The sequence below is a fragment of the Prosopis cineraria genome, unplaced genomic scaffold (assembly GCF_029017545.1).
Source record: "Prosopis cineraria cultivar Desert tree isolate PC_DT_omini unplaced genomic scaffold, ASM2901754v1 PC9, whole genome shotgun sequence".
In the NCBI taxonomy this organism is placed as follows: Eukaryota; Viridiplantae; Streptophyta; class Magnoliopsida; order Fabales; family Fabaceae; genus Prosopis; species Prosopis cineraria.
This window is the reverse complement of record NW_026555340.1, coordinates 22,366,896-22,386,084: the sequence shown is the minus strand read 5'-3', so window position 1 is coordinate 22,386,084 and position 19,189 is coordinate 22,366,896. Positions and strand designations below refer to the sequence as shown.

At 29.8% G+C, this 19,189-nt stretch overlaps 2 protein-coding genes across 2 annotated transcripts; one reads left to right on the top strand and one right to left on the bottom strand.

The window, feature by feature from the left end:
* Positions 1 to 885: 885 nt before the first annotated feature.
* LOC129321076 (pre-mRNA cleavage factor Im 25 kDa subunit 1) lies at positions 886 to 4,732 on the bottom strand. The gene is made up of 7 exons (XM_054966803.1): positions 4,307 to 4,732; positions 4,159 to 4,204; positions 2,394 to 2,487; positions 2,213 to 2,286; positions 2,051 to 2,137; positions 1,867 to 1,977; positions 886 to 1,380 (listed from the first exon to the last, which is right to left on the bottom strand). The coding sequence occupies exons 1-7, from the start codon at positions 4,480 to 4,482 to the stop codon at positions 1,309 to 1,311; spliced, it is 660 nt and encodes a 219-aa protein (XP_054822778.1). The 5' UTR covers positions 4,483 to 4,732; the 3' UTR covers positions 886 to 1,308.
* Positions 4,733 to 15,184: 10,452 nt separating this feature from the next.
* Positions 15,185 to 18,856, top strand: LOC129320454 (uncharacterized). Its single transcript, XM_054965918.1, has 6 exons — positions 15,185 to 15,384; positions 16,159 to 16,228; positions 16,354 to 16,470; positions 17,339 to 17,444; positions 17,518 to 17,635; positions 18,429 to 18,856. Exons 2-6 carry the CDS (start codon positions 16,219 to 16,221, stop codon positions 18,498 to 18,500), a joined length of 423 nt encoding a protein of 140 aa, XP_054821893.1. The 5' UTR covers positions 15,185 to 15,384; positions 16,159 to 16,218; the 3' UTR covers positions 18,501 to 18,856.
* The last annotated feature ends 333 nt before the right edge of the window (positions 18,857 to 19,189 follow it).

Genomic DNA, 19,189 nt, shown 5'->3' with positions numbered 1-19,189 from the left:
ACAAGGTAATTATGTTTTTGACCCTCTACAAAATAATAGAAAAGTGTTGTTTTTTTTTTAATAAAGAAAAAGTTTAGGTGAGTTATATCTCAAGAACTTAATATGACCAAGGCATGCTTTCAAACTCAAAGAAAACTTGTAGATGTATTTACAGATCATCCACTAATAAAGCCCTCACATCAGTAATAGGATTTTATCCTTCAACCTTGTGAGTTATATATAGCCCAAATCCTTGCTAATGAATTAACCTTTATTAATATAGAAATCGTAATTGTTAAACATAAACTAAAGTTTTTAAGAATGAAGATGAAGTTGTCAATATAATAATAACATAGTTGTCATTGCATGACTATAATAAAGTTATGACTAACTATATTGTTAATACTTAAACTAAAGTTGTTATTATAGGATAAGGCTCTAATAGTGTAAAAGTTTCATTTTAAAGCTCTAATATTTAACTCTTAATATGCATATTTAATATTAAATATGATAATTATATAGCCTCACTGTGTATAAAATGATATCGAGAATATGTCTACTACAAATTATTCTTTTAATAAATTTCTTCCTATAAGATTGAATTTATTTATAAAAATTACAGCATAAAATTTGTGCATCGCACAGGTAATTTACTAGTTCAATAATACAAGTTGAATTAAAAATTACTATAATTTTTACAAGAGGACCTGAATTATTAGTTAAATATATAATAGAAAATGAATAACAATTTAAAAAAAAATATTATTCACAACTTATATAATATTTTTATTTGTCTCAAGCTTTCTATAATTTTCTCTTAATTGAGTAGCAAATGACAAATCTCCAACACCACCCTCCATTAAAAACTCTTTAACTTTTCTCGGACATCCGGACCACAATCACAAGTTAACAAAATGCCATTTCCTGCCACGTATTATCATTAAGGCAAAATAGATAGAAATAACAATAAGAACAAGCAAGGTATTCATGTTTGTATCAGCTCAGTTTAAAAAAAAGAAGATAGGATTTTAAGAGACTAGACAAAATAATGCTGAGATCCTGATGGAACAAAAAAATCATAGGAACATCCTGTGAACAGCCTGAGTAAGGTGATCCTGGACTTGCTCCATTCATATGCTCGCAACTCCATTTAAGAGGGTAACAATATACTCTCAAACCATGGACTAAGTGCCATATACGAATCTGTTTTTTTTTTCCCCAACTTACAATATCATCACTCTAGAATGATACACAGCATAATCTATATACAAGCACTTGCACAGAACCAAATGAGCAAGGAAGCTGTCACTAGTCAGGCAGGTGTTTCATTCAAGACTCGATCATGTTGAAAGAGAATTTTGACAGCAGCTGGGGGACCCCTGATATAATTGTCCCATATGTCTGCAATACGCTCAAAAAAAAGCGGTAACCCAATTAATCATCAGTAAAAAATCCACTTGATTCAAATTGTCAACAGAATACTAGGATCCACATACACATCAACACGAAGCCCAAAAAAAAAAGCCCAGGAGTTTATGTCGAGCCTAAAGTCCCAAAGTTTCACATCTTATCTAGAATGGATATCCAATCTATAAGGAATACAAACATAAACACAAGGAATAAATTTGACATTCCCATAACTCCTTTTCCACCATGTTTGTACTTCATAGGCAGTTTCAATGTATCAGAATGCAGAACCGATAAAACAAGCACATAGGGGGTAATTATCCTCGAAAGTTTACATATATCCTTTTAGGGGTCACACACAAGCTAATATCAAATATTGCCAAGAAACTGGAGTCCAGAACGTATTGCCAGCGTGTAACATGGGAAACTCAAACATACCCATATATTCTCCATGCTTGAATCACTGGTGGAAATCCATACCTTGTTATTTTCATGAATTTGGCACAATGGAACAGCTAGCAGCTTGTGATTCTTAGGAACAATGAACTTTCGCGACTCTGGTAGCTTCACAAGGTACAGTTTCGTGCACTCCTGCAGTTGAAAGATTCAAGGGAATAAGACATTTTCCCTCACAACTTGTACAAGTAGCATTTGAATAATGTACCTTTGGACTCTTTACGTTAGGTGGCAAGTAGGGATACAGTAAAGTTTCAAAATCAGGTCTCCACCACATTCCAAGGCATTCGCCCACCTAAATCAAGTAAGACACATTTCAGCATCTCTACATGCAGCAAGGTTCACAAAAGAAAATATACGAGTTTGCTACCTCCCATTCAGCCCCAGCCCCATCTTCACCAACATAAAGCTTCCTTGCCAGCTTACGCTTTAATCCATCAATATCTGGAAATTCAGAAACCCCTGACTTCAGCAAGAGCTTGGGGAAATTCCCTGGATAATGCCTTAAGTTTTTAGCTTCTATTTGAACTTTTAACAGCTTGATCCCCTACCTGATTCGCCAGGTCTTAGGCGACCTCCAGGGAGTTTAAAGATGGAATTTCTTACTTGCAGCAGCAACAAATGTGGATGTTTGAACAACTCAACCTGATCCAAGAAAACTTGCATTCTCTCAGTTCAGAATCATATTCTGAATTTGGACTCAGTATCAAAGGATGACAATATCAAGCATTTAAACGGCAAAGCCAAATGACTAGTAATCATGATGAAAAGTATCAATACATTCTTCAAGTACAGCCCAATCAACCATGCTTTCCCTAACTTCAATCTTCTATATGAATCTTATATGTCAACCTTCTATAGGAAATATGGAGGAGATTTATGTAAAGAAAATACCCCATAGGCTTCAAGATGATATCTTGGAGTTAGAAATTAGTTTGCGTCGTGCACAGCATGGATCCCCATAGTAAAACGCAACTGAAGATGACCTTGAAAGAAAACCCATAATATTGCAAAATACACTGATTACTCAATCTTGCAGTAATCTGTTTGCATCAAGACATCAGGCTTTTTTCTCAACTAAAAGCAACTATCAAGTACGGGGTAATGCAACGGTGTGAGAAGTTCGTTGAAGCCCAGCTCTCATATCACTGAGATATGAGGATTAAAGGATGTGCAAAATTTACACAAAGAGGGAGCATTAAAAGATTGAGAGCAAGTTGTGATGATCAGTCGCGACAACAAGCTTAAGTAATTATATAGGGTTGAGGAGTCATGAGCTAACACCTTCTAGTCTTCTTGGGTAATACATTTGCAATATCCCAATTATTCACAAAGCACCTATTTCTATCATGTTTTCTGATGCAAAGTCAAGCAACATCCGTTTCCCCTCCCAGTCCCAAAGGATCTATCTTCTATAAACGAGACTGAGACCACCTTGATATCTAAATCATGGACAAAATGAGAAAGAAGTCAACAGTCTCGAGTCTCAGTTAACTCACATATATGACTCTTTTAAATCAGCAACTAAATGAGAGGCCTTGGGCAGATCACCAGTGTCCCATCATCCTTCAATCCTTCACCAATATGTCAGTTTACTTACTTGAGTGGAGTTTTCCAAGTGAAACCAAAATGTTGACAGGGATATTTCTTATTTAAAAAAAACTAACTAATTCAAGCAAAAAAAAAAAAAATTGAATGATACCTAATAAGACAGCATCCAACAATCAAGCTTCAAATCAAATTCAGAATCTGAAGCACTGGTGAAGCGTAAGCGTTTGCCAGCATGCAAGTCACACGCAATTCGCAGCAACTATTCTAGTCCAAGCTAATCAAGAATCAGTTATCCTAAAAGGCCTAACCCGTTAAAGAGAAAATAATCCCCTCCACGCCGCAAAAGCCCTCGGGGCAACCACCTTTTGTAGAAATTAATTTTTATTACAGGGATAGGATGGCAGATTAAATCACAGTAAACTTGATTAAAAAAAGTCTCAAGCCATGCCAATATTCACATTTACCTATATACAAATATTAAATTTGAATTTGAATTTTTTATATTTGTTGTGCACAAGTATCTAGATGCCTAGATGATCAGAAAACTATAGTTTCCACAAACACACCTAAAAAGGGGGAGTTTTAATCCTAATTCTTTGAAGTTTTTATATTTGTTGTGCACAAGTATCTAGATGCCTCGATGATCAGAAAATTATAGTTTCCACAAACAAACCTAAAACGAAGGAGTTTTAATCCTAATTCTTTGAAGTTGAAATAACTGCGGGACAAAACAATTATGCGAGGCAGAAATCGTAGAAGACGAACCAGCATGACTGCTTCTAGACAATTTCGTATCCCATGAGCAGCATAGCTAAAATGAAAAAGTGGTTAAAAGATAAAGTTAAAACTCTCATATAAGCGTTTACGACAGACAGACACAAATAGCGAAAGCAAGAGAAAACGAAAAACGAACTTAGATTTCATTCTCTGAAGACGATCAGCCAAGGTCTCGTCCTTGAAGGGAATGGCATTTTTGGAGCCAAAGTAGTAGCCGTTCAAAGGGTATATGTCAAGTTCAAGACTCTGATCATTGCTGCTTCCATTGAGGCGCCTGATCACTTCAGCATCCAAGCCTGCTTCTTCCCCCATCACCCAAATCAGAAAATACCTGCTTCTGTTTCGGCTTCTTGGAGTGTGAACTAGAAGAAACTGCTCAAATGGAGGAAGAAGATGGGGAAGAAGGTTGAAGAAGCAGTAGAAATAGACAGGTGACCAGCGAAGCGGAACGAATCTGTTCCAGAAGGTTGACTGGCAAGGTGTACAGTGGCGGGCACTCGAACGTGGCGTTCCGGATAAGTCTGGGTGGCGCCACGCGATTCTAAGCTATTGGAAAGCGTCGAGGCTCTGGAAGTCGAATTAGCAGAACGTAATTTCTTATTTATCTGATTATTTTTAAGTGATTCTTTTTTTTTTGGAAGGAATTTCTAACGCATTTATTAAACTAATTATTATATTTAAATTTTTAATAAATTTTTAAACTAATTTTTAACTAATTATTAAACTAAGTATATTATCAAGCAGGGGTGTTCATGGGATTCTCGCCTTGATTGGCTCGTCTTCATTTCGACCACATTGGTATGAAATTAACCTGGTTCAACAATTAGGATGGGCCGATGGGACATAATGGGACAAGGCAAAATCATACTCGAGATAGGACGAGACATGAGGTTAATGGTAAAATGAAATTAATATAATATAAATTAGTAATTAAATTGATTAGGAGATTTTTATTGTGTTTAAAATTAGAGTAAAATTTCAAGTCAAGACATTTAAAAAAAATAACATAACTTTTGATTTCTATACTTTACTCGTATTTTATTATAGGTTCTTATATTTTTTTTAATATTTTGAGTCCCTACACTTTTATTTTTTAATATTTTAAATCCCTAAATAACCAAAATGATCAAAGTGCAGGAACATTAAATGAACGTAAAACACCAAAAATAAAAGTATAAGGATTCAAAATATTCAAAAAAAAGTACAGGGATCTATAGCAAATAAGAACAAAGTATAAGGATCAAAAGTTATTTTTTTAAAAAAAATTTTAAAAATAAACGTTACAAATAAAAGAGGAAAAAAAAAGTAGAGTGAAAATAAATTTAGTTTTGCTCAAAACAAAAGAAAAAAAATTAAGAGAAGAAAAGATAACAGAGTTCCATTGGTGTGGTGTTTCATGTTTGTATATATGTATATTAGAAAAAATAAAGGGTTAAAGTATTTTTTTTTTTTTATACTTTCCTTCAATAAGTGTTAGGTATCTTATGTTATTAAGTAAAGCATTTTTTTCTCTAAAACAATCTTTAAAAAAGTAAAAATCTCCTTCCATTAGTTGCAACACATCAAAATTTTTTTAAAAAAAATAATTTAACTCAACCATAGTTGGGTTACAGCCACCTAACACATTTTTATATCAATAATTTCAATATAAAATATTTTATAATTGGCTTCAACTCACACACTATAACATTTCAGATAAATTTTTACCTCCCACGTGCCATTAGGCTAAATCACATTTGTCCATCCTTATACTCCCAACAAGTAAACTAAATCACATTTGTCCATCCTTATACTCCCAACAAGTAAAATAAGTAATTTAGTCAATTTTCAATACAAGCCAGTTATTTGGCCTTATAATCATGCCATTTTAACCAATCCAAAGTAAACCAAATATTAAAATTACAGTCATCCAAATTGTACCAAAAATAGAAATAGTTTGAAAGGCATGATTACATTTATATATTCATATAATTGACAATAAACAAAAAGCTCTAATATTGGCAATATAACACATTATAAATCATAAATTAAATATCCAAAAGAGACAGTGGATTTATACCACTAAGCCTCTGGGACTCCTCCACGTGTCACTCGTGGCTCTTCTCCTGAAAATTGTTAACCACATAATGAGACTCAAAAGTTCCAGTAACCAAAGCTAATTTATGATAGTGTATACAAACAGTTAAGTGTGTGCTTACTAAGTGAGAATTAAAAATAATATAATTTCAACAAATATATGAAATATTACAATACACACAAATAACCATCCTTATATCCCTCCATTAACCTCGAACCGTAGCCCTCACTCGGTGCTAAATTACCCGGCCAAAGGTAGATTAGCCCGAGCCCTTACAAGCCACCTATTGAGCTCCAATAGGGGCGTACAACGTGGCACATAAGTACAACAACAATAGCAAGTCTCCCAACACCTCCCACAATAATCAAATAAATTCATAATAATATTGCATAATTATATAATATTATAAAATTTATAATTTTCTCAATAATCATCCAATTAACATGAAGTAACACAAATCACAAATTAAAAGCATGGTTACCTTATGGCTTTTTCAATAAATTATTCCTTAAAATTTCTCTCTCACCACAATCTTCACCAGTAATACAATCTACAAATAACATATTATTTATAAATATTAGTTTCAATTTTTGAAACTAATAAAATAATTCTAATAATAGAATTAAAAATATAACATAATTCCTAATCTCAATCTTAATACAAATCTATAGTTAATACTATCAAGTAAAATTTTTAACTCCTCTTTTAATTATCAATAAACATTAATAATTTAAAAATCAACTTCTAAACTAATTTCTATTATCAAAATTTTCTTTTTATTTCATAAATTCGTACCTAAAATACCTAAAAATTAAAAATTGAGTCTCTAGCTTAGAATCATAATCTTATAACCATAATAATTCATTTCTCATCCCAAATAATCATCTAAACCTCAATAAATCAACATATATTTTTAAATCTAGTTTAGAATTTGATCCATAAGCCACAAATTCAAAGATTATCAACAAATTTATACTCTAGAACATTTATTATACTACTGACAACCTCAAAAACTATATTTATTCAACATAAATTCATCCCTCTTCCAGATCTTAAATTTTCTACCACTACAAACTCAGAAACCAAAGAAGAAGGATGACTAAGAAAAATTTTTAGAACACTTACTTAGTCTTGAAAAGCTTAAAATCACACCCTAAATATCCTATTAAAAACTCTTACCTTAAAAATTTAGATATTTCGCACCGGCGACTCGCTTCTCTCGCTCGCGAAAAGAATTGAAGAAATGAAAGGAAACGGATGAGTTTTATAAAAATTTAGTGGGTCCCACATCTTTTTTTTATTATTTCTTCTTTCCTCTCTCTCCTTTTTTTTATTATTTTATATAATCATGACGCGACGCAAGCAACTGGTTTTCTTCTTTTTCTTCCTTTTTTTTTATTACCTTCTCTTTTTTTCTTTTTTTATTATAATAATTTAATAATATTTTTTATTTTATATTTTATTTTATTTTATTTTTTTATTTTTTTTAAATTTTTATTTAGAATTATATCATAAATTAGATTTAATAATCATTTTCTACTAATTTACTTACCTCTCAATATTTTTTTAAAATTTTTATTAATTTAAATTAACTATTAAAATTTAAATTGAGATGTTACATTAGTAATTTGTTAACTCTATCATTTTTATTGATATAACATGTTCTTTCATATTAATTTTTTTCTTAAACTTTTTTTTCTAAAAACGTTAAGCACCGTAAAATTTCTTTCCTTCAAAGAGAGCAGAGTATTCTATATTAATAAGTGAGACATTTTTTAAAAAAATATTTTTTTTAGAGGAGCCAAAATCCTCCTTTAGGTCACTAACAAAAAGAAATTTTTACATCTTTGAAAAACTATTTAAAAAAATAATTTACTTATTATTATAAGATACTTAACACTCTCAAAAAATACATATAAAAAAATGCACATTAAGTCATTGACCCAAAAATAAGTGGTGTGATCAGATTTTTTCTTTTTTTTTTTTTTTTTTAGAAACTAGCCTGACACCGAAGGACGCGGAATATCTTGAAAATCAAAAAAAAAAAAAAATGGTGGGTTTTTAATGTGTGGGGCCACTCAAATATTGAAACCCACCAATTCAACACTTTCCCCATTCCATCTGTTTCCTTTTCCTCGCACCAGAGGAGTGAACTCGCGCTGGGCAAAAGGCGTGATCGTCGCCGGGGAGAGGGAGTTTAAAAGCTTGGCCTCGTTATAAGATTCTTAGAGTGTGATTTGAAGATTTTTAAAGCTAAATAAGTATTATAAATATTATTTAGAAAAAAAATTAATGTTTTAATTCTTAAAGTTTTAATTTAATTATAATTCAATTCTTTAATTTTAATTTGCTACAACTCAATCCTTATAATTTAATAATTTTAAATATCAGTTTTTATATGTAAAAATTTTAGTAATTAAAATACTAGCCCTAAATTTAACATTTATAATTTTTTTAAAATACAAGAATCAATATTTTAAATGTTTAAAACTAAAAATTGAGTTGCACCAAGTTAAAGTATAGAAATTGAATTATAACTGAATCAAAATTATAAAAATTAAATCATCATACATTAAAGTTTAAAGATTGAATTACAATAGAATTAAAATTACACACATCAAAAAATTAATTTTCTCTCATTTTTTTAATATCTTTCTCCATTTTATTTTTGAAGTTTTGACAAAAGAAACTTGGATAAACCAAATCCATTAAAACAGAGTTTTGTGTTCCAGTAACCTCCGAGGAATGTACAGCTGTGTCAAAATTAGCTCAGCTTGGCTTAGATCAGGCTGGAAGGAGCTTCGTAAAACTTACTTTACTAAATAAACTTTCATCAATCAGGAGAACAAAACCCAAAAAACAAAAGAAAAGAAAAGTGGAATCAGAATAGAAATTCCATTTTAATGGGATTTTAAAAGTTCTTTCCTAAATTTGCACGGATATGTTGAATGATACAGATCATCTTTTTACTTGGTGCATGGTGCCTCTCTCTTTTTGATAGTCCAAATTGAGGCAAAAAAAAAAATATGAAATATTAATATTTGTGTGAAAATCATGAAAGATGTATTATGCATCTATAGTGGTATGTGCATCAATTTGCATATTAATACATGAAACTAGATGAGTTTTCCATGTATTGTAAGAAACTTCAAGAATAAGCTGTATTGTTTACAATTTATAAAATATTTATGTTTTATTATTGAATATTGTTATCACCTTGTTATTCAATAAAATCATAACACTAGAACATGAACAACTATGCTTTACTAAAACTGACATTTTGATCATTTTCCAGGCGCTTGTATGCTCAGTAGGATTGATGGTTACGGCACCCATTTTTGCATTGAAATTTGGGTTACGGCCTTCATAAGTCAAGTACAGCACAAATGCATATCGATGAAGATTTGAGAAGCAATTCTTACAACTGATTTGCAGCAAAGACTGGGCTTGTATATAGCAATTTGCAAATTATAGGATCACAGTGGCTTGCATATGATATACTTGGAGTGAAACACAAGATTGTCATCATAAAGGCCTACTAAAATCTTTATTTGTTATTATTTTTTTAAAACTTTGACATCTATCTATAAATACACACACACACACACACACTAAGATTGAGATTGATTTGCAGAAAATGGTTTGGAACTCCTTCAAGCAACTCTATCAAGAAAGCGATTATGACTATTCCGATAAAAATACTACAACCTGCTTTCCAAAGGGCCAGCAAAAATGGGTTAGTGAGTTGGGTTATATCCCTTCTGATGAAGAAATAAAAGAGGCCATTTTCTGTATGGGACTATATAAAGCCCCGAGTTATGATATTAAAAAAAAAAAAAGTTGGGGATAGCCAATAGTTCCCTATTCATCCACTCCCTATTGCTCTCTTAGAGTTCGAATCATCTGGAATTTTTAAGGTGTAATTTAAAGTACTATGCCTTATCGAGATATTAAAAATTGAATCAATTATTGAACTAGTTAAAATATTAATTCAAAAATTAATTATTAAAATTAAATTCAAAAGTTAATCATTAAAATTGTAGTTAAATCATGATCAAATCAATCATAAATTAGTTATGAATTAAAAAATATTTGTAATAAGCTCTATGAGTAATAATTATTTTGATTCTAGCTTTGTAGCTATCAAGAATTAGATTTAGAGCCTTTAAATTGGAGAGGAACTCCTACACTATTTTGATCACCAGAAACTTTTGCCATTGAATAACTCCCTTTTGAGGAAGAATAATTTTTCTTGAAAAAGGATTAAGAAAATGTGTGTTGTAATTTATTATATTTTAACAACGTTAACATTTTGTAATTATTAAAGAAAATAGTTTAATAAAATATAAACAGTACACTCCTCCGATCCTTTTTATAAGTCATTTATATTAACCTCATCAATACCAATACAAAAAAAATAAAAAAAAATAAAAGTGCGTATAATTTCAAATATGTCTCTATATAACAAATTTAAAAAGTGATGTGATGTTATTTTTTCTTTTTTATGAAAGATAATTTTAAAAATACTTTTCAAATATTACATAAAAAGCTACACCGTGATTTATAAATGGGACTAAATAAAATTTTTAAAACGTGTCTTATAAATGGGATCAAAAAAAGCATGTGGTAAGTAGATGCAAATATTAGTTAATTGTATCTGTGTGGTCACATTCTTGACAAAGGATTAGACGATTAGTTAACCTTTCAAACAAATGAATTTTTTTTTCTAACAATTGAAAGATTTTTAGAAATGATTTATTTTGGGTTAAATAGCAATTTAACCTTTAAACTATATATTCAAGAGCATCTAGGATTTTAAATTTATTTCTTATTCAATATTTTCATTTAACTTTTAAAAATGATGCAATATTGCCCATCCATTCACAAAAAGTAATTTTAATCATTAACTAGTTGACCAAAAAATGATCGAGAAAATTACAGAAAAAGAATCAAAAATTAAAAAGTACAAACAAGGACCAAAAAGAAAATTTTCTTTATCATTTCATGTAATTTTGAAGTAATTTTTTTATTAACTAACAATTAAAATTAATTTTTATTAATGATAAAAATTACATTGCATTATTTTTAAAAATTTTAAAGGAATATTCAGGGGCAAAGCCATGATTTGAGAGAGGCCAAGATTAAATAAATATATACACACACTACAAAATTTTCATAAATTTTAGCAGACAAGAAGTATATAACATGTATATAATGTTAAAAAAAATTTGGAAGGGGCCAAGGCCGCTGTTGATCCTCTCCTTCCTCAGCCTTTTGGAATATTGCACCAAAAAAAATTATAATATCAAATATTTTTAAACATATTATAATTTAAGGGTCAATTGTGATTTTTATTTATTTATTTATTTAAAGAAGAAGAAGTCCAGGTTACAACTTACAACTTGGCGCACGGTTCAAGCTTTTTGCAAAGTCCTGTGGGGAAGAAAGCGAGTTTGGCAACTATAGCCACGTGGATTCCCACTAATTTTTCATTGTCAAGTTTACCAAGTTCATTCAGAGTACGATGCATGAGCATAGTTTAATACTCTTTCATTTTAATTTATAAAATATATTTTTTATGAAATTATATATATATATATCAATAAAATTTATTAAATATATAGTTCATAATCTTAATTTTTTAAATTTTTTAAAATATTATCAACAAGACGAAAGAAAAAAATTATTTAAAAAGTAAAGCAATAAGAAATAATGTTGAAATAATAATTATCATTAATCAAATCCTACTTTTTAAAATGATGAATTTATTTTCTTGAAATATGAGAATTAGAAGATTATCTTTATTTCATATTCTGTATTTATTAAAATAGATTAAGTGCCCACAAAACGAAATAGATCTAAGTGCCCACGAAACGAAATAGATCAGGTGAAAATTAACCAAGATTATATGTTCTAAATTATAAGATAATTTGATATAAGATTATGCATAACAATAAAATTCAATAATAATACTATATAAACTTAATTTTTTAAAATAAAACTATAAACTTTTAAAAATATACATTCATTCTTAATTATTGTACTGTAATATTATTTGGCTTTTTTCACCACTTGAAGGATAATATTAAAAAAATATTATTAATGTAATCTTATTTTTTCAAACTGTTTTATATTTTTAGATAACAAAACACCTTCAAAATTATCTTATAATTTGAAACAAAGTAACTATTACAAGTCTACAAACTAATACTATGGATTTTGCCCAAATTAAACTACAATTGGTAATTCTTTCTCAATATAATTTTTTTTAATTCTCAAAATTTCAACTTGAATTATTGTTTAAGAGGTATATTGAATCTCTTGTCATATAATATAATTGCTTTTAGTTATTCAACTTATGATTTGCTTACCAGAGAGCCTGTAGGCTATGATTGCGGGTAAGAATGGTTGGACCTTTGAGTCAATAATTTGACTTTGCTCGTATTAGAAGTTTCCAAGTCTCTTTGGATCCCACATCAAAAATGGTTTGATTTTTATGAAACGGGAAGCCGAATGTTACTTTTATTTGAGATTTTGCCAACAAGTGCACAACTTATAGTTGAAGAATTATAATTCAAAAAGTTTGATAATAAAACTTTTGGTGCTCTAAAAGTATCTCAATTGTTAGCATGGTCTTTAAAATTTAATTTTGGCAAAAGTATAAATTTATTCCTCTAATTTCATATGCAATTTAAGTTTAGTATATCAAATTTATAAAGTATTTTTTACTCCTTTAATTCTAACATAATTAGTTTTAAATAATTACTTTTTGTTCCAATCATTTATTATTTTAAAAAATAAAACTTAGTATAGCATTGAGAATATTTTATCAATATTTAAAAGTTCAATGTCCACATTTTATGTCAATAAAACAAACAATGTTACAATTAGAGAGCTGAAAAAATACTTTATAAAATTAAGGAGTTAAAATGAAATGTATTGTAAGGATTAATTGTTTATGGTTATGAAACTTTAGAAACTTAATTGATAAAAATTAAATACCAATTATCAAATTAATAATTGAGGTAAACTTGAAGGATTAAAAATTTCATTATCCCTTATACTTTTTCTTACAAAAAAAAAAGTAATTCACTTTAATACAAGAATAAAATGATAATTTGGTCATTTAAAATACAGGCATAGAGCATCTTGCACTCCAAACCTTTTTTTTTTTGTGCCTTTTCACTCTTAAACATTTAAAATTATGGCAATCTCTCCCTACAATTAATTTTGAGCATTAGTTGATTAAAAAATTAAAAATATATAAAAAATTGCAAAAAGAATATAAAAAATTACAGAAAATGTCTGAAAAAATTGTAATTTTTTGGGTTAACTAACAATTAAAGTTAACAATAGAAAAAGATTGCCACAATTTTAAATATTTAGAAGTGAAAATAAATTAAAAATAAATTTAGGATCCTAAATACTTCTAGACCTCTAGTTTAAGCATAAATTTATTATCTTTTCCGTAATATGTTAATGAATGTTTAACTGGTGATGTCGATGCCCTGCCTTATCCACTTATTATAGTGATTACTAATTTACTATTATCATATTATGCCATTTGCTGATGGTTGGAGACTTTATAATTATAATAAGGAAAATGACAAGTTAAAACTTTGTAATAATATTAATGTTAAATTAAAAATTTTAATATTAAAATATAATAGAAAGAGTATTAAAATTTGAAAACGTCAGGCTAAAAAATTTTAATTTGACATTAAATATTTTTACAAGGTTTTTATTTATTATTTTCTCTTTATTAAATAATGTGCATTTAAGACAAAAAAAAGTATTCATAAAATTAATTCTTAAATAGTTTTTTTTATATTTATACATTGCATTTATGAGATGAAAACCCCTGTATTATCATGTTTTTCTTTTTTATATATTCAATTTGTTTTTTATGCGTGAATGACAGTGACATAAAGTCCGATTCCCTGTGTTTGCCAAAATAAAGGTAAATTATTCATTTGAAGCGAAATAAAAAAGTAACAATATAAAAAATAAAATATCAAAACTATAGAAAAGCTCCTGCGTAAAAAAAAAAAAATCTAATTTGCAAAATTTCCAAATTCACTGTTTCATCACTTGATTTGAGCATAAGATCTTCTCACACTATCCCTTGATTAGCAACACATTAATGATTAACATAGGTACAATTTTTTTTTATTTATTCTTATTCTTAATTTAATAATAGTCTATATATTATAATTGTATTTTACTTTATTTAATAGAAAATTTCTAAGGTATTGCCAACGATGGTGCACAATTGTTGCCTCCAAAATGGGCTTTCTTATTTTCATTATTTTAGCAAAACTATTGTGACGTGGGGACAAAATCTGAAAGAGTCCAACAATCTACTGATCTATTTTCCAGCGAGTTATTGTTTTATTTTTTTAAAATTTATTTTGATCAAATATTATAATATAAATATAATATATAAAAAACACAGCCACTTTACATTTTTAAAATAACAAATAAAAATTAAAACTTGTACCTAACTTGAAAGAAATATCCATGGGGAAGCAGACAAAGTGGAAGAGAATGCGTAAAGACCAAACGATAAAATTTAAATAATTTTTTTAAAAAATATAACTTTGGTCCTTATTTTTTTAATCATCAATTCAATTTCTGAATAACAAGTCAGTTCTTGTAATTTTTTTAATTCAAAATGATTTAATTTTTATAATTTTTTATTCAATAATTAATAAAAATTGAATTGTAATAAATTAAAATTTAGAGATATAATTGATAATTAAAAAGTTTAAGAATTAAAAGTTAAATTCTTCTTCTTCTTTTTTTTTTGAGAAATTTCATAAAATACTGTTTATTGCCAATTCTGTCCTTTTCTTTCTCCTTTGTTTCGTTTTTTGTTTTTTTTTTTCATGTAAAAAACAAATTAAGAGCACTATAAGTTGATGTAGCTTAGTCAATTCTCTACAGCTCTCGACTCGGTTGTTTAATGTTGAAGAAGGAGACTCTCTGCATCAAAACAAGATCAAATGGAAGGGAAGAAGCGCCAATAGGTCATCGAGTAAAACGATTGCCCCGTGCAGAGAAAGAGACTTTCTTCTTCGTTTTAAATATTTTCTATTCCTTTCTTTCATCCTGGCGGAATTTCCTGCTCGTCCAAGGCAAGTGATTTTTTCTCCTAATTTTTCTCAATTTTCTGCTGTTTGTTTAATTCTATATTGTTTTTCTTTCCATTGGGTATTTGATTTGATTTTTCATCTGGGGATTTCTTAGGGCCTGATGAATTCTCTTTTCTTCTTTGCTCTTTCACTTCTTAGATTGACGAAGAAATGGAGAATTCTGGTTTTGCCTATCAATTTTTCTTATCTTCGCATGATTTTTCAAAGCTGCATGTAGAAATAGAATTCAATGGAGTAATATGAGCTGAAATTAAGAGTTAGGAGAGGTTCCACCTGTGAATTTAGTTATCTATTAAGGATAATTCAAGGTTATTGCCTGGCTTCTAAAGATTGGGGTTTCTCGTGGTAATAACAATCTCCCATTCGTATGTTAAAACAGGATTGTCTGAAATATATTGCAATTTTGAGTTGGTCTGAAGGTTAAGGGAATTCCCCAGTTCCTCAGAACATATGAATAGAGGACTCTTGAAATTTTGGGTGTTTTCTATAGGTTGGATTTTCAAAATGGAAACCCTATCAGTGGATATTTTAGATATTTCAGGATCATTGATACTGCAAAAGAACGTTTTTCCACATGTATAATTGTTGTACAGAGTTTTTTAATTAAACAAATTGAGAACTTCACGGGTTTTAAAGTCTTGCGAGGGTCAAACTTTGATTTGATCCCGTATTGATATTGGCTTTTGAGTAGAGCATTCTGGTTTTGCAAATGACGATTTGTGGTTTAACTAAGATTCAATCTGATTTGCATAGCAGGGATTTTGAGTATTTTTTGAACAGCTGAAGGCTTAATCCTGCAACCTATCTTCAGAATCCATGGAGAAAGGTAATCAAACTTTAATTTATTACATTTATAAGTCAAGTTGTTCTTCTGAAAGGCAGCTTTATGCAACTTCACTGTAAACTATGCAACTTGATACACTTATCAGGTAATTATCTTTGGTGTTACAGATGCTAAGGTAGAGGAGACTATTGATTATAGAAAAGGTGTTGAATTGGCAAAATCGGTCTCTGAAAAACATCTTGATCTTTTGAGGCCATCTGCTCGATATTATTCAATATTTAAAGGTAAAAATCCCCCTCTTGTTGATTAATTGTGCAACATATCTGAAATCCAAAATGCACTTCTAAAAGTTTGCTGTCTGTTTTCAAATATTCATATGTTGTTGTCTGGCATGATTTGCAAATTATGAGTATGAAGTCTTTATATTCCAATTAGATTTGATGGGAAGCTTGGATTAGTATCGATGGTTCCAAAAGATTTAATTCATCCTCAGTTTTTTTTCTCTTTGGGTGGGGGCATCACACCATAGCGGGGTTTATCTTGTCCTCTAGAATCTACTTTAGGACATGTAATTCTCCAAAACTATGACATATTGGTAGTTATTTTCACGATATTGCTGCTTGCTCCATTTTCCTATGCAGCCCTTAATCCCTTAGTCCCTTACACTATGTAGCCCTGGGCTGATTTTTTATCTTTAGTTTAATGAACAAGGAAATTTCCCTTGTTAACAGATGCTAAAAGAACCAATGGCATATCTTCACGTGATTGCTTATTTTTTTAGTTGAATTAATTTTTGACATGGTATTAGGGCCTCCATCAGGTGGCCATGATATGATCCCTGCCTTCCATGTTTTTCATGTTCATTTAACACAAGGGTTGGGAAACTTGAACCTTTCATTTGAAGGTGCTTGTTAAAGAAATGAATAAAACCATTGGCCTTCACTCAACTATTTTCAGGATGAACTGGTCCTTGACACCATTCATATTTTGAAGTTCTTAGGCTTGGGTTAAACGTTTGAAGTTAAATGATGTTCAGGCTCCTGTAACAGCAATGCTAACCCTGTGTAGCAAATGTGTCCCTCTATATTCAACATTTTATTGTTTTGAGAACTTTTCTTCAAGAACACTGATTGGTTTTATGGCCAACTGCAGACCGGGAAAAGGGAAAGTATGCCCTACTGAAAGATACAGAGGATTATCAACAAGGAATTTATGACAGGCCTCTTCCATTTTATGGATGCGGAGTTGGATGGTTTTCGTAAGTAACTTTCACCAATGCTCTTGACCAATTTCTTTTTTCATGACTCATGGTTTTATTAGTTGAGTTGCAGATTTCTCGTGGGATTTCTGTGCCCATTAATGTGGTACTATGGGACAATTCTCTATTTTCAAAAACACTATCGGAAGGATCCAAGGGAACGGGCAGGGCTTGGAGCTTCTGCAATAGCTGTACACTCTCTCCCCTCCTTTCTCTGTATCTGTGTGCTCATATAATGCCTTAGGATAAGATCAATTATAGTAGTGAAGTAGTAATTTGAATACAATAAAATCAAAGCTTTTGAGGTGGAAGAAAATGCAACATAAAGAGTTGGACTGTGAGTATTTAAGGGGATCATTTCTTCTTTTTCCATCAGCCCACTCTTTTCTCTCTTGATCTTTCTCTTTCTTTAGAAACACTTGACAAGCTTGAAAGTTGAATAAACCAAATCCATTAAAACAGAGTTGTGTACTTGTGACCTCAGAGAAATGTACAGCTGTGTCATAATTAGCTCAGCCTGGCTTAGATCAGGCTGGAAGGATCTTGGTAAAACTTTCTTTACTAAATAAACTTTCATCAATCGGGAGAATAAAATCCAAAAAAAGAAAGAAAAGTGGAATCAGAGTAGAAATTCCATTTTGATGGGATTTTAATAGTTCTTTCCTTAATTTGCATGGATATGTTGAATGATATAGATCATCTTTTTACTTGGTTAATATTTTTGTGAAAATCATGAATGATATATTATGCATCTATTGTGGTAGGTGCATCAATATGCATATCAATATATGAAACTAGATGAGTTTTCCATGTATTATATGAAACTTGGAGAATAAGCTGTATTGTTTACAGCTCATAAAATATTTATGTTATATTTATGTTTTATTTTTGAATATTGTTATCACCTTGTTATTTAATAAAATCATAACACTAGAACATGAACAACTATGCTTTACTAAAACTGACATTTTGATAATTTTTCAGGCACTTTTATGCACAGTAGGATTGATGATTACGGCAGCCATTTTTGCATTGAAATTTGGGTTACGGCCTTGATAAGTCAAGTACAGCACAAATGCATATTGGTGAAGATTTGAGAAGCAATTCTTACAACTGATTTGCAGCAAAGACTGGGCTTGTATATAGCAATTTGCAAATTATAGGATCAAAATGGCTTGCATATTATACTTGGAGTGAAACACAAGATTGTCATCATAAAGGTCTACTAAAATCTTTATTTGTTATTATTTTTTCTAAAACTTTGACATCTATCTATATATAAAAGTAGGGTTTTGAGCTGCTCTCCTGTTGTTCCACCTCTTTGGCCCGCATGGCAACTCAAGAAGTGGCTCTTCCTCATGCCCTTCAATGAATTATTGAATTTTATTATATGCGATCTTGAATTTAATATTTGTTTTTGTGATCTTCATTTTTTTTCCATCATATTCTATTTTTCCCCTCTCCCATGATTTGTGTTTTGTAAGAATGTTTACATTTTGATTTTCATTTGGGTACACTTTTTTTTTCTTTCTTCAATTTTCATGGTCTTAATTTTTCTGTTACATTCCAATTCTTTCCTATGCCGTGATTTTCGATACTCCAATCCATTGTTTCAAAATTAATAGTGGATCTTAATTCTCCATGTTATAAGAGATTAGACCATTTCATTAGGCTCAACCTTATTGGTTAAAATGTGAGTAATTTGGTCTCTCTCTCTCTCTCTATATATCTATCTATATATATAT